Source organism: Chanos chanos, chromosome 13, assembly GCF_902362185.1.
Source record: "Chanos chanos chromosome 13, fChaCha1.1, whole genome shotgun sequence".
Classification (NCBI taxonomy): domain Eukaryota; kingdom Metazoa; phylum Chordata; class Actinopteri; order Gonorynchiformes; family Chanidae; genus Chanos; species Chanos chanos.
Window position 1 is genome coordinate 14246444 of NC_044507.1, and position 26998 is coordinate 14273441.

The window sequence follows — 26998 nt, forward strand, 5'->3', positions numbered from 1 at the left end:
CAGTAGAGGTACCTGGTAAAACCCATAGAGAGACAATGATTGAGAACTGTAAAGTGGAGGTCATGGAGCTGTCTCACTTTTTACATCTCCCCTTCTCTCCCCCTCTTTCACACACAATCACACACACACACACACACACATACACACACACACACACACACACACACAACATGATGACATGATAGCTTGGGGAGGAGAAGGAAAGTGCAATGGAGTTCACCTCTTTTTTAAAGTGAGAGAGGTAGCTAGAGTGACATCACCCATTGTCTCAGAGTGGTATGTTAGCAATACAAAAGCACATTGTTTCCCCTTTAAGATGTCTCTTAATTGTAGTGGGGTCAGGATATGATTACCTGTTGACTGATGTTCTAATGGAATATTATTTCTCTCTCTCTCTCTCTCTCTCTCTCTCTCTCTCTCCCTCTCTCTTTCTCTCTCTCTCTCTCTCTCTCTCTCTCTATCTATCCATCTTCTCTGACAGCAAAACCTGACAGCGAGTCTTTGGCCAGCCTTGTGCACAGAAGGGTGTGTGTGTGTGTGTTTAGTGTTTAGCATTGTTGATTTATAGTTTTATGGTGTCAGTTTGTTGTGATTGCAATATGTATGTGAGTCTTTTGCCACTGACTTAGCACACCTGTGTCTCTCTTCTCTGGAGGGTTTAGTTCACATACCTGCTCAGTAAGGAGGTGTGTGTGTGTGTGTGTGTGTGTGTGTGTGTGTACGTGTGTGAGACAGAGAGAGAGAGAGAGAGAGAGCATGTAGGGGCAGACTGCAGTAATCCTGACATGCCCCATGTATCCTCAAGCATTTTTCTGCACACAGCTGCAGTGGGGATGTTCCACTCAGTATTTCTGGTTAATGAACACACAGCCACTGTAGAAATTTGACATGGAAATGTGCAGTGCTGTGCTGGTAACATCCTTACTGCTATGATAATTTACTTCTGTGTCCCCTACGTTTGGTGTCACAATGGGACTAAACGTGTTAGGGGAGAAAATGACTCATAAACGGATCTCTTTTGAAGATATCACTGTTGCGATGAAATTTTATGACAGTCCCATGAAATTTAGCGATCAGCAGTTATAGTGGTTAGTGTGTCCCATTAGTAACAGTTTTAAGTTAACCTTCCTTTCTTTCTTTCTTTCTTTCTTTCTTTCTTTCTTTCTTTCTTTCTTTCTTTCTTTCCCATGTTTGCAGAATAACACCAGCTCATGAAAGAAATGCATGCATCTCCACTGTGGGTCAATGACAGGTCTTTCTCCCCTCTCAGGTCAAGGTCACATCAATAGCATGAAGTTGTTGTGAATACACAGAGAACTGCTGGAGGGTCAAGGCGCACAGTGAAAAGCACAGCACTGGTTTATGGAGAGATACATGTCACAAGACTCTGTGAGCTTGTCTATTCTGAGAGCATATCGAATTTTGACAGTGCGTAGAGTCGAGTTTTAACGGTTGGGTTTTGTCTTTGTGTTCGGCGTCAAAATGCTTCGATTTAGCACTTCAGCCCTTCTGCTCGAAAAAAAAACAAGTTGGTTTGGGAACTTTAAGGCTCGGGTGTCTTCTTTGTTCTTTTCTTCCTTTTATTTATGTATTTATTTTTTTTTGTGGGGGTTAGATCGTTGTGCGGTTCACATTCTGTTGTGGAGACAAATGGTTGATAGGGAAGAAAACAGGGAATTTGATTGTTTTCATAGAGCTGTCCCTCCGCCTCCTCCTGGCACGGTGACGTAGCAGCCAGGCTATGAGCAACCGACAGGTCGTCCACGGTAATGGTGCGCTACAAGCTTGTCTCCACCCACATCTGGAGCTAAAACGGATCATTACAGATCAGGCTGAAACAGCATGGAACAACCCATCCCAGCACTTTTATGGGGACAGGGCCGACGGGGTGGTGAGGTGGTGGGGGTTTGTGGAAGATAGTTTTGGGGGGGGGGGGTGAATTAGGGTTCAGACAGGGGTGCGAGAGTGATCGTTGTACTAGGAAAGCTCAGCTGTTAGACAGGTGACTACATGGAAGTCAAAAGCATACTGATACTTAAAACTTGCTGCTAACAAAACCGTAGAGGAACGAATGTGTGTGTTTGTGTGTGTGTGTGTGTGTGTGTGTGTGTACACACGTGCGCATGCACGTGTAGGAGAATATGTGTGTTTTGACAGAGCCTCTTTTAGAACGTGAAGCTGTTGTCATTGAATTGGTAATGGTCTGTGAGGAGTGTGTACATGCACATATGTGTACGCACGCACACACACACTCACACACTCACGTCTCATCTTTCTTTGTGCAGGGATTCCTTAAGCCCAGCACACTTGCGCTGGGATTGAGCAGATGGTAAACTTTCCAAATGAAAGCAGATCTTGAGTCCTTCAGCTCTCTATCAACACCACAAGCTCCTAGAAAGACAGAGCATAGATAGCCAGCACGTGCATGTATGTGTGTGTGTGAGTGTGTGATTGTGTGTATTTATGCGTATGTGTTTGTGTGTCTTTGAGTGTCCATGGTTACGTGTGTATGAAAATATAAATTTTTCTGTCTGCCTGCATGTGTGTAACTGAATGTGTGTAACTGTGTGTGTGAGTGTGTGTGTGTGTATCTTTCGAGTGTCCATGGTTACATGTGCATGGGAATGTAAATCTTTGTATTTGCATATGTGTGTGTGTGTGTGTGTGTGTGTGTGTTTGCACACCTCATATTTCTGTCTGTCTGCCTGCCACTCTCGTCCATCTCACCTGAGCACAGGGCTGTTTGTCTCTTTTGGTGTTTTTATATGACAGTGTGAGTGTGTTTTATTTGAGCATGTGTGTGTGTGTGGGGCTCTTTAAAGAGGCTGGTTTGAAGGCACTTTGCTTTGAAGAGCGGCGCAGCTCCTAACTGTGAGTGATTTTATGAGCCTTCCTCCGTGCCAGCGCGCCCCGCCAAATCACAGCCTCCTGGTGGGTGAGGATGCCATTCCAGCACACACCATCTGGGGAGGGTGTGTGTTTGTGTGTTAGATTTTATGTCTACGTGTGTGTGCGTGTGTATGTGTGTATGCACACATGTCATTGTCTGTGTGTATATTTGTGTGGGTGTTTATGTGAATCTGTATGAATGTGTGTCCGTGTGTGTAAGTGTATGAGCGTGTGTGTGTGTGTGTGTGTGTGTGTGTGTGTCTGTGTGTCTGTGTGTGTATTTGGTAATGGTTGCGGTGTTGGCTGTGAGTGGATAGAGCCTGGCTTTTTGTAAGAGGCCTCACATTGCCCCAGCCTGTGTCTCCTGATTTATGAGGCCGAGAAGGAAATCTCTCATTTGTCAGTTTTCATCCCTTTCTTCCATTCCTTTTTTTTCTCTCTCTCTCACTCTCTCTCTCTCTCTCATTCCTCTTTCCCTTTCACAATAGAACCCAGCGTTGTCTGTGCCTTTCACATGCTGCACTGATTCTATGACAACAGAAAGAAAGAAAGAAGGAGAGAAAGGGGTTTGGGGGGGGAGGGGATGGGCTGTTCTCTCTGCCTTATTAAGGTCTTGTTCGACAAAAAGCTCGTCTGGATAGGAAGGCTCTTGCAAATAGTCGTAGATGTTGACATGTTACCTGAGCTTGTTGTGTTTTTCTGTTGCGGTTGTATGTCACTGAACAAGGTATGCCCTCCAACTGTAAGTGATTAACTGGGTTTGTTGTTATGGCTCTAGATTTGCTTATTTTGAGATCTCTGTGAGAAGGAATGAGTAAAAAAAAAAAAAAAAACAGACAAGATGAGAAAAAAAGGAGGGGAGAGTCAGCGGACTGAGAGAAAAGTTGCCCTCTCGTTGCTCTTATGGTCACGCCTGGTTGTATGAGTAAACTGCTATTGCCAAATTCCCATCTTCGTCAGTGTGTCCTAAGGTTAGGGGAAGGTCAGCTCTTCTCTCGGGCTCCTTGTTCTGTGTGTACCTCTCATTCATTCAGGTGCTAACAGTAAATATACCCTCTCCTTCACTGTACACAAATAGCTCAGTCTGTACACAGTGAACGCTGAGGGTGTGCACCAATACACACACACACACACACACTCTCTCTCTCTCTCTCTCTCTCTCTCTCTCTCTCTCGCAAATCGTGGCCTTCTAGCTCAGATGTCAATGAAGAGAGCTGGTAGGAATCTAGGCCCTACTTAAGAAAAGAAAATGGGAGCCTTAAGCTTTGAGCATGGAATGCACATGCAAACGTCCCTGCGAATCTGGACTCTCTGACAAATCTCCTCCTGTAAATGAACCCATTTTTCTCCGTCTCTGAACAGAAAGGTCAAGCTGTATAGGTTTTTTCAAATTTTTCTTTTTTTTTTTTTTTTTTGTCGGTTTGGTTTTAAGGAAGAGCGCTTTCAGAGAGGGTTAAAATTTTCACGGATAGGCTTCAGATGAATTGTAAACTCTGCAGTCCAAGCCAACAGACCACGCCGTAAAATGTCAATACGGTCCAGTACTCCTCCAGTGCTGCCCGTGTTGACATAACTCAGGTCTTATCTCAGAAGGGAGACGTCATCCCCACAACGAGGATGCGTATACAACTTGGACTGCCACACACACGCTGTGGCTCTGGCCACTACGGAACTAATGAAACTAATCAACGCCAAACACGTTTTAGATTTTTCATTTCAACTGGCAACATGAAATAAAAGCACTTCTGTTTTTTTTTTTTTCTTTTTTTTCTCCCCCCTGTCAAAAGTTAGTTTTCTTTATCAAAGGAGCAGCCCTTTGGGATCTTTTTCTCTTAACTCGGATTCTTTGTGTCCTGTTTTCCCAACGCGCTTAATAATCGTAGCATCTCTCTTTTAATTGTGCGTCTGGTCTACGTCAGTTTTGTGCTGTAATGATGATGGAATTCAGTCCGGCCTCGCTCTGTGTTAAAGCAATCGGTCTGGAAGCAGAAACTGTGTGGATACATCACCTCCTGTGTCTGTGCTCTGTGTTCTGATGACTCTATGAGTGCACAGTACCATGACTCAGATATGCCAGAGGAGCCAAGGCAGTACGAACAGAGACTTGGCTCCAGTCTTCAGACTTGCTGGCCATTTGATGATCATCGCAGCTTGTGAAAACGGCTGGGTTTTTCGGGAACTCCTACTCTCTGTAATTTGTCCTGTATGTTCATTTGTCCTGGTCTGGACCCAATAAAGACAAATTCCCCGTTTCCAAAACGACTTTTTTTTTCTTTTTTTTTCTTACCATGGAATTGGGAGGAACATCCAGCAAGTTCTCTGGTAATCTCTTTTCTGAAGATTACTCAGGGTTCATGAGACCATGAGAGCAGTAACGGATTGTGGGAGTGAGAGAAACAGAGAGAGGGGACGGGCCTGGGAAAGAAAGGTAGAACGAGAGAGGAAGTCTGTCTAGATTTGATCTTCATTTGGAGCACTTACCACTTTTGCTGCTTTCTCATGTCAAAACAATCACCAGTCCAGTCACCCCCCCCCCGCCCCACCCCCACACCCACCCCCCCAGCCACACTTCACTCCCAATAACTTTCTTTTATTCTCTTTAACTCCTGCGTTCCTGCGCTTCTCTCCTTTCGTCTGACTCTCCCCCTTCTCTCGTTGTGGCCAAAACCTTCCTCGGCTGCTGGCTTGAATGTGTCAGGCTGTTGAAAGCTGGTTTTTGGCCCAGGAGCGTGAGGACACCCATATGGAAGCCTCAAGCTGCTTCCACCTCTTTTTGACTGATCCTTAAAGATTCCCCAAATCTGCTTCACAAGCCCGCAACACCACCCAGCACTGTAGCGATGACATGTTTTATAGCAGAGAGTGAGAGCTCTATGTGTATTATAAAAGGCAGCTAAGTTAACATACGCGCAGTCAAATGCTGGTGTTTAATAGCTCCGAGGGGTATGTGTATATGTGTGTGTGTGTGGGGTTATGGAATTTTCATTTCAGATAAATTGGTGCCAATGTGATGCAGGAAAAAAATAAAATAAATGAAGTTGTCTGGAAAAGTGGTTGTACTGTGATATTTTATGCCTGGCGCGAAGGGAAATTTAAGAAATGTTTCCTGATGGGCCAGCACCTCAGCGTGTGAGAGAGTGGAGAGGAAACATGTTACGTCGAGGTGAAAGCGTGTTCATTAGGACGAACACTAGCATATGGGTCCTTACTGTTGAAGTTGAAGCAAACCAATCACTGACCGCTCGGCTCCCCCCCTCTGTCTAAACCCTGCCTACTCTCACCCAGCAATCAGTCGAGAGGTGCTTTTTGGCGTGTGTGTGTGTGTGTGTGTGTGTGTGCGTGTGTGCGTGTTTGTGTGTGTGTGTGTGTGTGTGTGTGTGCGCGTGTTTGTGTGTGTGTGTGTGTGTGTGTGTGTGCGTGTGTGTGTGTGTGTGTGCGTGTGTGTGTGTCTGTGTGGGTCTGTGTGTGTGTGTCTGTGTGTGTGTGTCTGTGTCTGTGTTTTATCGCGCCGTGCCTTGCAGCACTTGCTGCACTGATTGCGGCAGCCACCCTTGGGCCTTTGGCTCTTAGACAACAGCTGTGGTGCATCTGTGTAACAGTGACTGAACCTGGCCACTGCCTCCCAGCCCCAGCCAGTCTGTCCTTGCAGTACACGGAGAGGGAACCCGGTCATGGTCACGGAGTAACACCCCACACGACTCAGATAACCGTGCTGAAAGAACCCGCAGAGCACTTTCCTTTCTCTTTCTTTTGACCTTGGCCTCTTCTTTTTTTTCCTCTTCTTTTCTTTTTTTTTTTTCCTTTTCCTTTCCCTGTTCCTCAACCTCACTGGTAAATTCACACAAGCCTAACCAGGTGGAGAGGAGCTTTTTTTCTTTCTTTCTTCCTTCCTTTTTTTTTTTTTTTTAATGGGCATCCTGCTTTATGTTACACTTCATTTGCCCCGCTGTCCGTAAAGATGACCTTCTCTCGTCTGTGCTTATTGCAGGAAATGCTCCTAATTTTACTCATCCCCGCTAAAGTATGCTGGAGCAGATGTTGAGCAGACGCCCCGATGGCATTCCAGGGATGGCCAGTGTCAGTGGAAGGAGGGAGGGGGTATAAGTCAAATTTAAGGCCTGCTTTGTCAGAGGCTGTTCATGTAAGAATTTACTGTGTGATTTGGCTGACCTTGAGTGCACTACACTAACCGTTAGATGGGTAGAAGAGGCTAGCTGAACGGCCGGTGCGGTAGAACATTTTAGATTATTCATTTATACATGCTTGCGCTTGCTCTCTGACCTAATGTAACGGTTTGAAGTTGTTTTCATAAAATGCAAACACCACCTGAACACGTTTCAACCTCGGGTTGCACACGGGCCGTTCACGTTTAATCTTATGAAGGTTGAATGTTGCTGGCATGTCTCCTTTTCTCCTTGTAAAGTGCGGCGAGATAGTTCTCACAGATGACGGCGGAGCACGGGAGCATTAGCGGATAGCTGTTAGCTTATCTGCGCTGTTATGTCTCTGCTCCTCTGATAGCAGGTATGAGGGCCGGGCTACAAACCCTGAACAGGAGACTGGACTGTATCATGCAGGCTTCACTAGGGTCTTATCATGTTACACTCACACGCCCTGGAGAAGTCACAGGCCTCAGACCGTGTGTGTGTTTGTGTGTGTGTGTGTGTGTGTGTGTGTGTGAATGAATACATGGTCCTCCAACAAAAGGACAGAGATGTTCTAGTTGAGAGTGAAGGAGGACACTAGAAAACAGGACATTCCAGCTTGCGGAGCTCCAGTGCATGCTGGGAAACTGATTTATGTTAGTGTCTGAGAGAGGGAGGGGTAAACCTGTGACTGGCAATAAAACAGGATGTTCATTAGCCTCCTGAGTCCTCCGAACAAGAGCCAAACTGATGAACGAGCCGAGAGGGGAAAGAAGAAAGAGAGCTTGAAAGAGAAAGGGGACTTTGAAAGAGAGCGGATGATAAGAGGAGAAAGAGAGGGAGGTGATGAGGGAGGACAGGAATATGGAACTAGAGCAGCAGGGAGGGAGAAAACGACAGAGAAATGATGGAGAGAGTGTGAGGACAGAGCAGGAAAACTGAGAAAAGGAGTGAGTGATAGAGACAGAGGGGGGGAAAAAGAGAGGAAAAGAGGGTAAATGAAATGGAGAGATGTTTCAGAGTAAATCAAGTCTGGGGAGTTAAAGCACACAGGAATAACACATGCTTTTATATTGTGTTTGTATGTATCATGTGTTACCCATGGAAGATGATATCTGGAGAGAATCAGCAACTGTGTGTGTGTGTGTGTGTGCACATGTGTGTGTGTGTGAGGGAGAGAGAGAGAGAGAGAGAGAGAGAGAGACAACGTGATACATGGTCTACTCTGTGCTGATTCTGTGTCTGAGTGCTTGGTCTAATGGCATCAAGCCGCTGTGTTGATTGAGCAGACAGGGAAAGACACAGAGCCCGGTTGTCCTTGGTTACCTGTTCACTCGCTCTTATTGGTCGTAAGGCTAAGAGAGACCACCCAGGACTTGGTGGCGGGGGTCTCTTTGATGTGGGCCAGACATATGTGTGGGGTATGGATATAAACCTCTCTTAAAACACACTCACACACTTTTACAGTTTACTGTATGGCGTCAAGGCCTACTCAAAGACTGTACACACACACACACACTCACACACACACACACACACTGTAGTGGGGTCTTGCGGTAACCCTGAGGCTTGAAAAGCAAGGAGATCAGACCACTCTCTAATTCCTCAATTAAGTTCAGGAGCTGAAGAAATGTGATTAAAACAACTTCTGCCTAACATTTGTTCCGGGCTTTTCTGTTTGAGCAACAGCAGTGTATAGACCTTGGAAGGTACTGGTGTAAAACGTGGCACGACACACACACACACACACACACACACACACACACACACAGAGTTAGTCAGCACCGTTTTCATTGGAAACCAATGGATTGGGCAAGAAGCTGTCATCAGTGGTAAAACAAACCAGATCCATAAAATTCCCCGGGATATTTCCAGTGGAACAAGAGAGCCATGAAAATCCAGTTTTGAGGAGAAGAGCTTGCAGGAATCAGAAGGTTGTGGGAGCCTTTTGTGTTGTGTGTTATGACTCAGAGCAGCTCACTTCAAACAGATGGTGGGTTAACAATAGTTCTGAGAAAGAGAGAGAGAGAGAGAAAGAAAAAAAAAAAGAAAAGCTTTTTGAGCTCCGGAAGTACAGTCCCACTCCACCTACACCATAGCGGATTCATCTTTTTTTTTGTTGTTGTTGTTCTCTTCCTTTAATATTCACCACGAGGGTTAAAATGCTCCTTTGTAACCTCTGTGCATTATCTCATACCAGACAATGTATTTCAATATTGATCAGTTTTAGGAATGATCAGGAGGCTTCAGCTGTTCTAGAAGTGCTGACCCGTTAACCTTGCACTCGGACCCAACACCGCACAACCTTTTTTTTTTTTTTTTTTCTCTGTTCCTCTCTGGGATGTTCGCTTTGATCCGGGCCTGAAGTATGTCACAGAGTGTGTTTGTGTGCGTCTGTCTGTGTGGGTGTGTGTGTGTGTGTTCAATGTAAGTCGTACGAGACTCTTCAAATCCTTTGGGATCCAGGGGAGGCCCTGACCCCCCCCCCCCCCCCTGCACCCCCCAACTTTAGCCAGAGACACTCCGTGCTGGGAAGAAATGTGTGTCATTAACGGAGGAGACAGAAATAACGTTTATGGGCTCGAACAGCCACTGAAATCATTTTCCATATCAGTGCAACTGCAAGGGCCCTGTGGGGGAGTAAATCTGATTTTCTCCTTCTGGTGCCAATGGGAAACATCATGGGAAAGAGAGCAGATTGGATTGTAGGGAGGTGGGCTGACGCAGCTGTGGGCGTCTTCTTTGTGTGTTTGTGTGTGTATTTGTGTGTTTGTGTGTTTATGTGTGTGTGCGTGCGTGTTCGTGTGTGTATGAGTGTGTGCGTGTGTGTGTATGAGAATAAAAAGGATAAGACTTACTATGCTAATCACAATTTCATGCCATTGAAATGCACACTAAAGATTCAGCCATCCACAGTTCTTCAGACTAACTTGTGTGTGTGTGTGTGTGGTTGTGTGTGTGTGTGTGCGTGCGCGCGTGTTTGTGTGCGTAAGGTAAAATTAGACAGACAGACATGCAGCGTCCCTACTTTATCTTGATCTCTCTGAGCTTCGTTTTGTCTCTGTTGAGTGGAACTCTTTTATGTGGCTCCATACAGGAGGAATTAGCAGAGAGAGAAAAAAAAAAGAAAGGGAAGAAAGTGAATGAGCGTGTGCTAGTGGGGAATAGCGGAATTTAATAAAGTAAAAGTTGAGAGAGAGAGAGAGAGGGGGAAAAAAAAGCGCACGAGTTTTGTTTGGAGAGAAAATAGAGCGAAGGGGCAGTCCGGTCCAAGCAACACTCAGGCAGTCTGGAGAGGCCTGGTGTGGCTAGGACGGTGAGAGCGTAAAAAGAAGTGTTAGGGGCACGTGCGTAGCGGCTTGGTTGGACTCTGGATTTGCTTCCTCTACCTCAGGCGCTGTTGCTTAACATTCACATGCGGCTCTGACTCACTGTGTAAAGCTGAGCGTGGGCGTGTGTCAGAGGAGAGAAATGACACTGGTATTACAGCTCTCTTGGCTTGACCTCTTCCTGTGGTCTGTCCATCTCTTCTCTCTCTTCGTGTCCCGGCATGGGACGCCTCTTGTCCCTCTGTCCCTGTGCTAAAAAGGTCTTGACTCAACACCTGGGTTTCCATACACACACACACACGCACACGCACACACACACACACGGGCTGGGGCGGTGCTCGGTGTGTGAAAGCTCTCATTGTCTGTGAGATGCTCCGTTTCCTTTGGTTCTCCTCCTGGGCAAATATGTGGCGGGGCACGTCTTGTCCAGCCTCTTATTTACTGGGCCCATAAAAGTGCTCTTCTCCAGGATCCCGTCCAGACACTGTACTGTTTCCCGTCTGTCCTCCTGCCTGTTGGCACAGGAGTGGCAGGATTTGAGACACCTCTTCTCTCTCTCTCTCTCTCTCTCTCTCTCTCTCTCTATCTCTCTCTCACTCTCTCTCTCTCTCTTTCTCTCTCTCTCTCTCTCTCTCTCTCTCTCTCTCACTCTCTCTCTCTCTCTCTCTCTCTCTCTCTCACTCTCTCTCTCTCTCTCTCTCACTCTCTCTCTCTCTCTCTCTCTCTCTCTCTCTCTCACTCTCTCTCTTTCTCTCTCTCTCTCTCTCTCTGTCTCTCTCTGTTCTCTGATAATGAAAAAAAGGGAAGAACTGTGTCTTCATACAGTTCTTTAGACATGATTAATTGTTGTAAACCTGAAGCCTAATGCCCCCAGGAGGGAGACTGGCGTAATGTGTGTATGAGTGTGTGGAATGTATGAGCAGTCTTCTTCATTGCTCTGAGTGGGGCTCTCTTTCTCTCTCTCTCTCTCTCTCTCTCTCTCTCTCTCTCTCTCTTCTCCTCCCTCCCCCTCCCCACCTCACACACACACACACACACACGTGTATTCTTGATTCCACACATTCATATACTCTTACACTTGAGGCATATTCGTCCAGGTTACTTGCTGAGTGGCTATCACATTCTGTTTGATCAGCTTTGTAAGATTAAACTGTGTCTCAGACTTTAAAGTACAAAGCTGCCTGAGCTTCAGCCTCAGAATGATCCACTTACCTCTCCAAAAAACAAACAAACAAACAAACAAAACCAAAACAAAAATGCCTTTAAAACAGGACCGACCTGTTATGGTGATGTTTTTAACATAAATGGCCTTATCCTGACATTGTAAATTAATTGAATATAAATAGTTGTTTGATGTGAGTTGTTAGGTTTGCTTGCCCTTGTGTGCGCATATTATTTACACAGGATTTAAAAAAAAAAAAAAGCCAGAGAGCCTTTCTTTTCACCTCCCTTCTTTGATTGTAGTGTGAATGGCTAACCACCAGTGTGCAAACACAAACTGCCAACATCAGCTCGTTGGCTGTGCTTCTATCTCTCACTCATTTGCAACCCCCCTCCCCAACACCCCCCCTCCCCACACACTTCCTCAATCCTTATCTGGAACGTTTTCTTTTCTCACTCACTCCCACTCCTCTAAACACTACCTACAGTACACGCCCTTCCTGTCCTGGTCCCTCGCTCCCTCCCTCCCCCCCTTTCACTACCACCCCCGGACTGACCGCATCCACCAAAAAACTCACTGTACAAGCATGCAGAACGTGGAGAGAGACGGAGGTGTGTGCGTCTCTCCGCTGCCCTCCCCCACCCCCCCCCTCCCCCCCCCCCCCCCCCCCCCCCCCCCTCAAAGAACTGGGATCGAATCCAGCTCGGCTCCCTCTCTCTGCTTCTGATCAAGCACAACCCCCTTTTTTCCCCCCAACAAACATTCATACACAAACACACGCACACACGCACACACCACACACACACACACACACACATTTACCCACAGCCTTGGGGGGGTCCACTCCCTCTACTAGCCTAATGCAAAAGAGTAAGATGCCTAAAAACAGAGCCGCTGTCCCACTTGTCTCCAAAAAACCAAGAGGAATTTGGCTACCAGTACTTTTAATGTTTTCAAGATGACTTTGACTGTTAAAAGGAAATCCCCCCACTTTAGTAGCCATTTGAAATTCCTTCTTCTGTTTTATTGTGAGGAAGTATGCACTGAGTCACTGGGCTCCGGGTTCAGTCTGTGGAAGGCGTCTGTGCGTACGCAGTCCGGCTTCGCCGTTTGGCTCGGGAGGGACTCTTCAAGGCGCTGTCTTGGACCGAAGTCTGCAGCCTGTTTTGAATCCTTTTTGGACATGGGAGTTTGAGGCATCGTGTGTTTCAGCGTGTTCGGTTTTTTGTGCCCGCGTTTTCAAAAATCTTTTTGGAAGGAAAAAAAAAAAAGACGTTTTTTTTTTTTTTTTTTTTTTTACTGACAAAACCAACAGCATGTTTGTACTGGGTAAGTCTGTGACTTGCTGTCACAAGTTCCTAAAATGTGCTGTTATTGCTGGTTTGTTTTTATTGCTGCCTTTAGTGCTGTATCTAATAGTCGATTCTTATTGTCAGTAGCAGCCGTTTAGTTTTGAGTATGAAGTTTATAGAATCTTGTTTCTTTAGGACTACTGTTTGACGCTGACAGTAATCAAGCCAACTGAGTTAGGAAAGAATGATGCTGCTCTATTTTTCTTGAGTTGGTTGCTTTAATTCTCATGTTTACGGTTTATAGTCTGAGCACGTGGAATGTATGAGCTCTCTTCCTCGCCGTTCTGTCAGGGACTGCAAACGTGTTTCTCTCTCCATCTCTCTCTCTCCCTCTCTCTCTCCCTCCTTCTGTGAGTGTATATGTGTGGCATCAATAACAAGTTGGTTCAACAGTCATACCAGCATGCTGGTGTTGTACGATTCTCTCTCTCTCTCTCTCTCTCTCTCTCTCTCTCTCTCCCTCTCTCTCCCTCTCTCTCTCTCTCACTTCACTTTATTTGATTAGGAAGACCCAGATAACAGTTATACTGAAATGACAGCTGTTGCAGTGGTTTATTGGAGTATGTGCTGGTGTTTATTCTGTGGTAAAGTGTATCAAAGTATGTTTGTGTGTATACTCTGCATAAGTGGTCATAGGAATTTGTGTATTTATACACATTTGAATATTGATGTGGTGAGTAAAAAGATAAAAAGCATGAGAACAGTGGGTGTACATTAATTTTTTTTTTTCATTTTTTCCACTCTGTCGGTGTACATCCTGTTATCATGTAGTTCTACTGGTATAGACACCTAATGAACTCCATTATTGCCACTTCTAATAGCATAAGTGTCACATCAGCGAGGATTAACAATCTGAACTGTTACAGATTAATATTTCCTCCTACTCACACACACACACACACACACACACACACGCATCGACTGAGCACAAAAAGTGCTAAAGCATGTCCAAATATGAGCAGTCCCTGGCCCTCTCAGACAGCCTGTAGTCCAGGTTGGAGAGATGACATGCGAATGTTGTTAAATATCTGTGTGTTAAATCTCTCCTCCGCTGTGGCCAGGCTGGAGCTGCCCACAGATCGTATGGTTTTTGTATGCGGCCGCATTCTCCACGGCGACCGTTCGTCCCTTATTGTCCCCATGACAACGGAATACTTGGAGGCCCCCCTCCTGAGCTGCCTGACTTCCTGCTGGTTACTGGCTGACGGTTGGGCGTCTGTCTGGGTGATGGGACCGTGTGAGTGACTGAGACAGGGGTGGGCAGCTTTGACTGGGCTATGCCGTACAGGGGGTCCATCTACAGCACTTTTTGGGAGGGAATGTGAGGTCTGGATGTTGTGTGCGTGTATATGTGTTTGTGTGTGTGGACCTTTTTATGTAGGTGTGTCACATTGTGAGGACTTGAGTGTTGGTGAGGATGTGAATCATGTATCTGTTAGTGTGTTTATAGAGGTAAGGAGGAGGAGCTATCTCCTAAATGTTGCCCCCCCCCTCCTTAATTCTCTAATGGGATTAATCTCCATCGCTGTCCAGGATCAGCGCCGATTAGGATGTACATGACCCGATTTTCTTAAGTGCCCATACACAATCTCCACTGGCACCACTTAAGACCCTTTAACAGAGGAGTAAATAAACAGGGAGAGGGGGGCTGGTTCAAGGAGCGTAACAAAAAAAAAAACACGACGTTACAAGCTCTGGCTTAGCCTCTTGTAGCTCTGCAAAGCCATGTCATCCTTTTAATAAGCTGCTAAACAAACAGTGGCGTGGGCCTTGGTCTTATGTTCTCACGCCCAGCTCCTCTCTCTCTCTCTCTCTCTCTCTACGACATGCTTTCGTTGGCAGACGCTCCTGGACTGCTCCTCCAGTCGCTATGTTTCCACCTCCGCTGCTGAGATCATTACTTTCTCCTCAGAGTTTCAGCTCAGGCAGGAGAGTAGGTCATGCACTGGGAGATCACAGGGCTGGAGAGAGTGGAGCTATGGGAACTGTGGTACTGTTTTACTGTGAAGAGTGTGGGACGAGAAAGAGGGAGGTGGGAAAACACCCTGTGTGTGTGTGTGTGTGTGTGTGTGTGTGTGTGTGTGTGTGTGTGTGTGAGACAGAAAGAGAGACAGACAGACAGATAGAGAGAGAGAGAGAGGGAGAGAGGGGGTGTGAGTATCTGCTGTGTCGGTGTGGGACGGAGTGCTGACTGGGAGATCTGATGCTACTGCTGGTAGACACTGCTGCGCTGCTTGGATCGAGTGCACCCGGGAGAGTGAGAAAGAGAGAGTGAAGGAGAGAGACGGAGAGAGCGAATGAAGGAGAACGAGAAGGAATTACTCAGCTTTTGTGAGTGTCTGACTCACTGCTGGGAAGTTCACGTTGGGCGACACTCGTGGCCAACTTGGTACTAGTCATTCACCTTGTCACGTTTGTTTCTTTTTTCCCCCTCTTTTCTCATCCCTTTGCTCTTTATTCCTTAAGCACATGGAAAAAACCCGGCCCACACCTCTCTAGAGTGTGTTTAAGAGAGCATGTGTAAGTACATTGCTCAGTCTCTCTCTCTCTGTCTGTACGTCTCTCTCTCTCTCTCGTTCTCTCTCTCTCTCTGTCTGTACATCTCTCTCTCTCTCTCATTCTCTCCCTCTCAGTGGCTCATCTGTTAATAATGCAGGAGGATTGGCTGATTAATGTGGATTAGGAGGATGTGTGTATGTACACTTATTCTCCTCTGTATCTTGTCTGAACCTCTTAATCTACTGCACTTTACCTTCAGCTGCTGCTCACGGCTTTTCCGTGGAGTCGAGGGGGACAGGAAAGAGACCAGGGTTACTCACATCCCCAAAACTTTAACCCGCCACCACCCCCCCTCTTAACACCCACCCCCCGCTCCCCCACCCCCGGAAGCAAAGATGCGACTCTTCGTCTAAGCGTGTGCCATGAGCAGCACAGACACACACGGCTACCACGTTTAGAGTGTTTACATTAGTGAGAGGTATTTGCTCTTTCCTCTACGTAGCCTCCGTAATCTTACTTAATTGCCTCTGACAGCAGTACATTCATGTTTTGTTTCACACGAGCAACACCGTTAGCTTTACAAAGAGAAGTGTCTGGTCTTTGTTTGCGTTCGACAATATGTCCACGTGTCAAGGACCCTGACTGTTAACGTATGGGGTTTTTGTGTGTGTGTGTGTGTGTGTGGTTTTTTTCGTGTGTGTGTGTGTGTGTGTAATATGAGCTCATTGGCTTTGCATGTGGCTGAGTTCAGGAGTCTATAAACATGTTTGGCGGGGTGTGTGAACGTATTTTCTGTGTTTTTCCACGGATGTACTGTCCAAGTGGAGCAGCCGGCTGATCTCGATAATGTGGAATAATAGATGTTTCTGGAAATTTATGGCATGTAGACCAGTGACAGTGAGTGAAAATATTGTGCCTGTTTGAAGTCACTTAAAAGCTCTTTAACTTCAAATCTTTTACCAGTAAAAAGTTAGGAAATAGCTTGTGTAATGAAAAAAAAAAGTGTTTAAAAAAGGCATGGAAGTTGAGAATGGCAAAAAACATGCTTTATCATGTTTTTGGATCCAGCTTGGTTTACACCTCTTCTATTCTGTCTCTCTCTGTCACGGTTCTGTATCTGATACAGTTGCTGTGTTTTACATGCATGTCTACTGTTTGTGCTTATCCACAGAGACTCATGAATATTCATGACGTTGTGCAGCAGATGACTTTAGGGGAATGGATGTGCGGGGAGAAGGATCCTTTTGTTACATGTGCCGGAAAGCATAATGGGAACACAGTTTAAGCAGTGCTTAATCAGTGTGTAGTCTGTGTGCGTGTGTGTGTGTGTGTGTGTGTGTGTGTTTTTCTCTCGGTCATTCAGTCTTTCTCTCTCATAATGGATAATAGACAATCAGTGGCCAGTTACAGAAGCGTTACTCTGAATGGTCAATTACTCATCTTTGTCTAGTTAAGCACACAGTTCGCTGAGCGCCGGAACGATTGCACCGCTGCTGTGGTTATTAAAGGGCCAAGGCAAACAGAGCAAGAGTATGTGTGTGTGTGTGAGTGCGTGCGCGTGTGCGCGCGCGTGTGTGTGTCTGTGGAGGCCTGGGTGGGGGAGGGAGTAAGTACACTCTGGCAGTTTATATGGCTGAAGCCATAGCACTGAATCAGTCTATATGTCTGTAATTATAGCACTAGTCTTCTCTATAGGACTGAAGCTATAAAACTGAGTTTGTTTGTTAGACTGAGGTTATGGCACTCAGTCACTACATTAGACTCAACCTATCGCATTGGAGTACTGATGCCCGGATGACTGTAGATACAACACAACTGGGAATGAATGAAGACTTTTTGCATGAACTACAGAATAAATCTGTGTAAAGCTATAACATTTTGAATATTATGAAATGAATGTAACAATTATAGCCTGTCTCTCTGGTTTTGTATGTAGCTGACACACTGTAGCATTGAGTCATTCAAGTAGACTGAAGTAATTCCAATTTTGTCTGTCTGCGTGACTGAGCACATTGCGTTAAGTTTGTCTGTAAGGTTAAGGCTGTATTTTTGAATTTCTCTGTAACTCTGAGTCTGAATAGCATGCGTCCAGTCTATAAGGTTGAAACTATAGTATTGAATCTGTCTGAGGCAATGTTTTGCAGAGTGAGCGGTAGTGATGAGTGTGGTGGAGAGAGAGTGGAAAGTTCCAGAATGACAGAGAAAGGTATGGAAGAAAATAGTGACAGAGATTGAGAGAGAGAAATGGAGCAGTGTTCAGGGAGAGATAGAGGGCAGGAGAATGAGAGATTGAAAAAATAAGATAATGGAGAGCAAGAGAAATTGGGAAGGGAACACCAGGGAGTAGAGATGGAGAGGGAGAGAGAGAGAGAGGGAGAGAGAGATAGAGAGACAGAGAGAGAGGAGGAGAAAGCCTGAGAAAGTGTGCACTCAGCTGTGATATGAGGTGTCTGTCTAGGTGTGAGGAGACCAGGCTTTTGCTCTAATGTCTTTGGGCTGCTGTAGGGGAGTGGGGGTGGGGGCGGGGGGGCACCCCAGGCAGTAGATCTGTCAGACATTACTTGCCGACCTCCGAGCTGAGCAGAGACGTACCCTTGGGAGTAAGCGGTCTGGTCAGGCAGTTGAGGGGACAGGGAACTAAGAGAAATAGCCAATAGCGGTCAACAGACGCAGGAGAGATTCAGTCAAAATCAGCAAGAGCAAACAGACGGTCTGCCAATAGCAGTCACTGGACGTGGTGAGTCAGCCAATTATAGTCAAGGAGTCAGCGCATCCCTGTGCCCAGACAAGCCCACAGCCATTCCGATGCCTGTTTAGCTTTATGAGTAACTGTGTACTATTCCATAACTTTTAACTCTTCTCTTTCTCTTTCTCTCCCTCTCTCTCTCTTTCTTTTTCCGTGTGGACACAGGCAGTGGATTGATGGGCAACTCTTCAGCTTCCTTCATGGGGACGTTTTTGGCCAGCAGTCTAGGCTCACCTCCCTCACACCCGCCTCACCCCTCCAGACCTCCGTCCTCGCCCACTTCTCCTTCCTTTCGTGGGGGGCCACACTCCAGCGCCTCCCAGATCTGGTTCCCTCATTCGCACGAAAGTAAGTTCCGCCCATGTATCGTCACTCTGTCTTTCTATTTGTCCGTCCGTCCGTCCGTCTGTCTGCCTGCTTCAGCTCTTCCCGGTTTTGGTTTCACAGAAAAAAAAAATTCAGCTCATTTGGTATCCTGTTAGGGGCAAGACACCACCCAGCGGTTTTTAGCAGATTGCTACAGAGGGCAAAAGTTCAGCCAAAGAATCTTGTGGTGTTTGCTACACGTCAGCAAGAATGTCACTGCTGTGCTTCACAGCACACATGCGAGCCAGAGAAGAATTGTGCAGACCGCTCCGGTCTCAGCTGTCATGTGACGACCAGTGAGGCTTTTCCCACCCCTCCCTGCTCTCAGCCTCGCCTGTTCCTGTCTTGCCAAAAAAAAAAAACCCACCACGGACCCACCCCCATCATCATCCTCCTCCTCCTCCTCCTTCTCCTCCTCCTCCTCCTCTCCTGCCCCCAACGCGACCGCCAGAGAGCCAGATGATGGACTGGGAAAACTCAGCTAGTGTTTTTGGAGTGGCTGGAGAGAATGGAAGCAGGGAGAGAGAGAGAGAGAGATAGTGAGTGAGAGAGACAGAGGGAGAGGGAAAGAGGAAGATTGAGAGAGAAGGAGAGAGAGAAAGAGAGCGAGAGGGGGAGAGAGAGGGAGAGAGAGATAGGCAAGGCATGCCCAGTGCTGTGCCGTGCCTGTGTGCTTGTGTGTGTGTGTGTGTGTCTGTGTGTGTGTGTGTGTGTTATAGTGTACACAGACGGGCACTCCCTCGCCACGTGTAAGCGTGCCAAACACTCGTAACCCATTAGGAGCTCATCCTAGTGTCGTTTGTGTAATCCGGAAACTCAGCCCCAGTAATTACAGAGCAGAATGTTGCCCTCGTGCCCTGGAGTTACTGCACTGGAATCTGTTTTTAGCCTCCCCTCTATCTGTTTGTATTAGTCTGAGCAGCTGTTCCCTCAGTAGTGAACACGACAAAGAAGAGCGTAAGGGAAAGGGCACGATGACTAACACAACGATCAGCCGCGGTTCATAATCAAGCTAGCTGATGTTGTGTTTGTATAGAAGGCCATTTTACATCGCTGTAGAAGTAGCTTTCAGCGTCTACTTTGCTGTAAGACACTTTCAGGACATGAAGAATGCAGAGGAGGGAAAAGAAGATGACAAATATCATCAACTCCCCCCAAACCCCCCCACCCCCCACCCTCCACCATAACTTCAATATGACCAACCTTCATAAAACAACTTATGTACAATGATACCTTTTAGTTATGGTATCAATGTCAATCATTTCTCCCCTGAAAACGAAAGTGACATTAACAAGAATAATGACGGTAATGGTGACATTACTAAAAGTAATAGGGATGATTATGATGGGGATTATTATGGTTGGCAATGGAAGCCATTATCTCCATTGCAGTTTAATTGCATATAACACTTGGAAAGCATGATTGAATCCAGACTGTTCATCAGCCCCATTCAGCTGTTCCCTCTTGAAGATAATTGCATATTGTCTTTCCTCTGTTTTGCATAAAGAGCAAGTCATCAAAATGAGGAGCACAATTACCAAACCTATCCTCTGCTCCCTGGGTGACGGCAGTACCCCCACCAGCAACAGAACCACTGCTGCTGCTGCCTCTGGGTGTGTGTGTATGTGTGTGTGTGTGAGAGAGAGAGAGAGAGAGAGGAAGAGGGAAAGAGAAGGAGAGTGAATGTGTGAACGTGTGAGTGCCTGTTTGTTGGAGAAGCTCTCCTGGGCACTTTGAAATGATTTGCCCTGTAAAATTCCTTGTTGAATTTGGTTAAATGGAATTTTTTTGGAAAGAGTTTTGTTGTGGCACTTAGGCTTTTGCTGCGCTGGATAACGTATGAATGTATAAGTGTGTGTGTGTCTGTATGTGTGTGTCTGTATGTGTGTGTCTGTATGTGAGTGTGACTGTGTGTTCCTGAAAAAGAGAGTGAGAGACAGACAGACAAACAGACAGACAGACAGACAGACAGATGGATGGATACATAGAAAGGTGGCAAGCAGTGACTTGACAGACAGACAGATCTGGCCAGTGATAAGTGGTGTGTGTGCGGTTTGGGACGGACTCTGGATGTTGCCTGTAGCACAGTATTCATGTGTATTCCTCTGCGCTTCCTTTTCCTGTCTGCAGTGTGTGGTGTGGCGATAAGAATCCCATCAGTGGTTATGATGGGCGAGTCTCATCCGTCACCAACAAAGGAAATGTGCGTGTGTGTGTTTGTGCAAGCATGTGTGTGTGTGTGCAAGTGTGTGTGTGTGTGTGTGTGTGTGTGTGTCTTTGTGCGAGTGTGTGGCTTTGTGTGTGTGTGTGTGTTTGTGCGTGTGTGTGTGTGAGTGATGACAAAAAGAGAGAGATAGAACATGTGTTAGAAAGGTATGGGACACAGAGTAACAAATTATTAATTTCAGACTAATTCATTTTAAAAGTTAAAGTGAACAATATTCTCCGAAATTCAAGCTGTTCAAGTGCTGTTTCTGTCTGGACTTACTTTTTAATAACCAATGTTTAAGCAAGGGGCTTGTTAATAATATACAGAATATGATTTTGTAATGTTTTAAATAAGCCTATGAAACACAGCCCATAAATGCTAGCTACATTCTGTTTTTATCTTGAAACAGGGAAAATTAAAGTATGAAAAAGCACAAGGAAACCCCGGTTGGCAGGGAGCCAGCTGTTCTACGTCCAGGCTCCACTTTTAACTGTGCCAAACGTGATGCTTGGACATCCTCGCTTCCAACACGCTTTCTCTCTCTCCTTCCCTCATTTTCACTTCATTCTCTCTTTCACTCCCCCCTCTCTGTCTCTGTCTCTCTCTCTGTCTCCCTCTCCCTCTCCCTCTCCCTCTCTCACTCACGCTCACACTCACACTCACACACATACACACACACACACACACGTTTCTGCTTCTTTACAGGCATGTCCTCAGTGCCTCTGCTTTCTCTCTCTCTTTCTCTCTCTCTGTCTCTGTTTGTCTGTCTGTCTGTCTCTCTCTCTCTCTCTCTTTCTCTCTCTCTCTCTCTCTCTCTCTCTCTCTCGCTCTCTCTGGCAAGCTTCATCCCTTCCTTTCAATTAGCAATCCATGGGAGATACACTCTACGCTCTCCTGCCCCTCCTCCCTCCTTCATCTCCCTTCTCTTCTCTTCTCTCCTCCCTCTGCTTGTCGCGATTGCTCTGTCACTTTTTCTCAATTAATGATCTTGACAGGCAGTTCCATCTGCCCCTCCTCCCCTTCACTGTCTCCACCTCTTTCTTTCTTTTTTGTGCTCAAGCACAGTCTAACCTGTGTTGTGTGCAGCTGTGTGCTTGCATTTTGTATCATATATCCAGATTGAGAGAGTGGCTGTTTTTTTTTTTTTTTTTTTTTTGTGAGTGATTGAATGATGGAATGTAAGAAATACCAAACGCAGCATTCGATATGCCGGCTGTATCAGACTTCTGAGATCTCTCTGTAAAAGGTGTGTTGTCATTCCTACTTTCCCCAGCAAAAAGGTAGTGAACCTAGTCTGGTAAAACCAGAGGCTTTTGTGAAGACACGTGGACAAGGTGTCAGCAGTCAAAAATGAAACAGCAAAGTCAGTTTTCCCCACAGCTTAAACCTCTGATATGTGGCTGTCCTATATCTTTGGATGAAGTGAGCTCTCCTTTGTCTTCTGGATCCTTTCTCTGCTGAACCAGTCGTATAAGAGAAGATTCCAGAGCTTGTGAGCGTCTCTCTCTCTCTCTCTCTCTCTCTATCTCTGTCTCTCCCTCTCTCTCTCTCTCTTTGCGAGCTGTTGTATTGTACTGGATGCAGTGGTGGGCAGAGTGTGTGCTGAATGTTCTACTGTCAGTCAATCTCTCCCAGTGTCTGTCTGTCAGTATATGGTAGCATCAGCGGTCCAGGCTTAAACCTGCTTTTCCCAGCCTGCAGCAGCAGCACCTTGCCTTGTCCTCGCACAGATTAATGTCTGAATGAGCGCCAAAGAGCCAGTGGTGTCTGCTTACTGCCCAGAGATGCTCCTGCCCAAGTACGAGCGAGCCCTGCATTATCGGCCGCAGACAGAACGTGGAGCGAAAAGGGGATTACGCTGCCAGCAGTCACGCATGTAAACGCCAGCGAGCCGGCGCGTCGTCTTCCAGCCAGGATAGAACGCATAGAAACGTACCTACCTTTTCTCCCCTCCTCTGAGAAAAATTATGAATCGGAGAAAAATTGTCTCGTTGAAACGACGCTTTTTTTTTTTTTTTTTTTTTTTTTTGGAATCCTTAATGAATCTGCAAAACTGCCTTTGCTTATTAACAGTGACAGGGAGAAGAGTGATGAGAGTTTATACCATTATCACCTGCCACTGAACTCTTGTAAGAAAGCTGAGCCTTATGCCTTAGTTAAGGAATGTTTGTTCTCAAGCCCGGCTCTGATTAATTAACATCATACGATCGCGAGGGCTCTCCAAGAATTGGTCGTTAAGGGTTGCCTTCATCAAAAACAGCTCAAACATACACACACACACACACACACACACAAACATCACACACAGAGCTCTGCTCTCTCCATCTGAAGTGTGACATTCAACACTCCATCGCCATGCTGTTGTAAAAATCCCGACCTCCGCACCCAAGCCGTGGAGTGAACTGCATTTGCACTTTTTGTGGTCACGCTACACACGCCAATCCAGATTCTTTTGACTTTTGTTGTGCTTTTTACCGTCTTGTGTGTTTTTTTTTTTTTTCTTTCCCTCTTCTTTGAGTTTGGCTTAGAGTTGAAATTCGAGGATGAGTATGAGACAGGTGTAGAGGCAAAGAAACATTGACCGCGTCGACTTCTTATAAGGTCACGCAAAACAGAGAACTGTTTTAATACTAAAGAACTACTCCTACTCTGTCACCCCCTTCCTCTTTTTCCCTCTTTCTTCCTCTTTCTCCATATCCGTCTTTCCCTCTCCTCATGCTGCCAGTTCCTGCTCTACTTCGCTCACATTAATGATGAATATTGAATACGCCTATCTTGGCCAAAGCTATTTCTGGATCCTGGGGGTAACATGGAGATAGATTGGGGGGATGGTGTTCAGTGGGTTAACTGTCTGAGTTCATCCCATCTCCAGTGTTTTAGAAAGACCACCATTTTTTTCTTATCACCCTAACAGTTTGAATGACATTCTTTTCGATCTGGAATGACATTTGTGTCTTTTTCAGACTATCGTTCATGTTGGGTTTAGCATGACATAAACTGATGACAGATTATGGTAGTGCACATGTGGAACATTAACTCTATGGGCTGAGGATGTAAAGACATCCCTGTCACACACTACACACACACACACACACACACACACACAGCTTCAAAGGCATGTTTGGTTTTATTGTAAATATCATCCACATGGACTTGTAGAACTAATCGCAGATGTTTTGAGCACCCAGAAACCTGACACAAAGTTGGTTCATGACCTTTGACTCTATACACTGCTGCCTTGCTTTGGACTTCTTTTTTGGGCTTATTGTTTTTCAGAGTCGTCCCTTACTTCAGCATGGGCGAAAAGTCAGCTCTGTTAGAGCCATATGTTTCGTAGACAAAATTCATCCATTACCCAGATCCCCTAGACTCAGCCTGTCTGGTTGTTTGCATAGCAAACCCAAATAAAAATGGCAAATATGACATCCAAAGCCTGTGGTTATTGGTGAAATCGTGAACACCAGCTGCATCGGACCTGAAGAATTAGCATGACCAGAATCCTAATAGCCAAAGGAAATGTGGCTCTGTGACTGCTGTCTGTCCTCATCAGGGCTCTCTCTCTCTCTCTCTCTCTCTCTTGCTGTGTCTTCTTTTCCCATAGCATTGTCTCCTATTCCCTGCTATCTCTTCTTCTCTGTCTGTCTCTTTACTTTTCTCTTTTGGTCTTTCTTTTTTTCCCACTTTCCTCACTCACGTTTTTTTAATCTCTCTCAGCAGCTCCAGGGTATCCACGCTTCTCAGGGAGTCTTGCCCATACCTTCCTTCCCATGAGCCCCTTGGATCACCATGCAAACAGCAGTGTCCTCTATGGGCAGCACCGTTTCTATGATACCCAAAAAGGTGAGTTAGTTACGCTCTCTTTCGTTGTTTTGATAATTAAAATGTTGTTTGCTAATCTTAGACGTTCACACTGACATTTGGCCGGTATACACGCGAGATTGCTCTTGTTCTACCTTTGAAATACTAATGCCATTTATTGTTATCTGCCCTACAGAGAACTTCTATCTAAGAAGCCTTCCGTCTCAGCCACCTCTCATCTCAACCAATCACGGCATCCCACCTATGTCCAGAGCAGGGTCGGGGCATCCACAGGGCTCCTGTAGTCGGGACAGAGAGTCAAACAGTGGCAATACTCTGCACAAGGGTCTTAAGGAGGCCAGCATAGACAGAGGTGTGGTCTCAAGTACTAAAGACAAAGAGCGACCTAGCAGCAAACAAGATGCCAAGGAGCGGCATCACCACGGGCAGCATCCGCAACCACATCACCACCACCCGCACCAATCTCAGCACCATCCTGTCAGTATGGAGGAAGTGAATGGCAGGACTTTAGAGAGACATAAAGCTACCCTGCCACTGGAGTATAAGGAGCAGCCACAGCCCATGGGCAAGCCTCTTAGTGCCTGTCTGCATAATGGGAAAATGCAGAATGGAGATTCAAGTAGTGGGGCCAAGGGTTCCCTTTCCAGCTGTAGTGGGGAGGGGGTGGGCAGAGGAGGTGGAGGCTCGGGAAGCGCTCAAGGCAGGCAGATGGGGGGCGGCAGTAATGGGCGCTGCACAAAAGAAGGAGTAACTGGGGAGATGAGGATTAGCGAACCACCTCCTCCAGACTGTCTGGAGAGAGGCCAAGCACTCCACCACTCGCTGCCCTACTCTGTACCTCCACCCCTGCCCGCTGGAGGAGGGCATCCTGGGGGCTTCCACTGTCTACAGCTCCACCCAAGCCACCCGCACCACCCACATCACCCACACCACACACACCATGGCCATCACTCGCACCATCACCCAGATTTCTTCTGTCCACCACCTGCCTCTATAGCCAACCCGTCCTTACATGAAAAAGGTCTTAGTGGTGCGAGCAGAGACCCGAAGGTGACTGGACCAACGTTTGTACCATCTGTTGGGCACCTGGGGGACAAATCAGGTGGACCGTTCCAACTGGGCAACCCTGACTGCCAGGGGGTCGGTGTAGGGGGTGGGGGCGGCAGTGCAAAGGACAAGGGTATGGAAAAGACCGGTGGGCATCATGGGAGCTGGCACAGAAAGCAGCAGCAGCAGCAACAGCAACAGCAGCAACAGCAGCAACAGCAACACCCATACAGAAAAGCAGAGAAAGCTCCTGACTGGATGCAGAACCACCACCATCACCTCCAGCAACGGCAACAGACACAGCCGCAGCAGAGCCATGCCCAGCCTCATCAGGCCGTGCGCTCTCGCAGTGCAGACTGCATCAACAGCATGGACGCAGACGTCTTCAGGCCCTCCCTGGCTCAGGAGGCTAAGGCTGGCCATTCTTTGACACACTCCTCCAAGGGTGACACTTATATCAATTCCCAGCCCTACAGAGACTGTTCACACACAGGGCCAGCACCCAATGCCTCACCTCTTACTGGGAAGACCATGGCCCAGCATGGTGGTGGTAATGGGAGCAGTGGGAGTTGTTCCATGCAGCGAGATGGACAGAAGGTGGCCCGAATCCGCCACCAGCAGCACAGCAGGTCCGGAACTGAGGCCCCTGGAGCTGATCTGGCTCAGGCAAATGGTGGTCAAGACTTGAAGAGGAAATTGGAGATGTCTCCATATGGGTATAGCAACCATGGGCAGCATCAGCAGCAGCAGCAGCAGCAGCAGCCACCAGTGCCGTCCTGGGCCATGCGTCCCCACCACGTTCACCCTGAAGAGGAACAGTGCAAGGCTTCCTACATGGAATCCATGGGTGGGGCAGGCAGCAACAGACAGCATCAGCAACAACAACAGCAGCAGCAACAATCAACAGGAATGGGTCCACCTCTTCCTCCTCATCCACCTCCTCCACCTCAGAGCCAGCAGGAACCCCAGAGCTCACAGGTGGAGAACAGTGCCATGAAGAACCTCCTCAAGTATAGCAACCAGCAGCAGCCTCTACTCCTCTCTCAGAAAAGTCCTTTTGGGGGCCTGGGGAGCCTCAAGACAGGACCCAATGGCACAAGCTGTGCGTTACAGGGTGGAAAACAGGCTCTTCCTTCGAGGAAAGGTCCGTCCAATGAGAGTGAGAGGCCTGACTGCGGAGGGAGGAGCCGGGAGATGGGAGAGGCATCTCATGGAGAAGGGGAGGTTCGGCAACCTCCTGTGGGAATCGCAGTTGCAGTAGCAAGGCAAAGGGAACCACCTTGCCGACCACTGGACAACCACCCAGGCAGCCGGCAGGGGCGGGTTCACTCTGGTATGAAAGGTGATGCAGACCTTTGACCTTTCATTCACTACTTAAATAAACAGAGGAGTCAGGAATGCAGCGTAGCTTGTTTATGTGCGACCTCTGGAAGAC

The 26998-nt window shown here is 46.9% G+C and overlaps 1 protein-coding gene across 1 annotated transcript in view; it reads left to right on the plus strand.

The window, feature by feature from the left end:
- bahcc1a (BAH domain and coiled-coil containing 1a) overlaps positions 1-26998 on the plus strand; it is a 56336-nt gene that overhangs the window by 8100 nt on the left and 21238 nt on the right. The window contains exons 2-4 of the mRNA XM_030789963.1: positions 18288-18470; positions 24412-24537; positions 24692-26905. Of these exons, the coding sequence (XP_030645823.1) occupies positions 18288-18470; positions 24412-24537; positions 24692-26905 (2523 nt within the window). The remainder of the gene's footprint in view (positions 1-18287; positions 18471-24411; positions 24538-24691; positions 26906-26998) is intronic.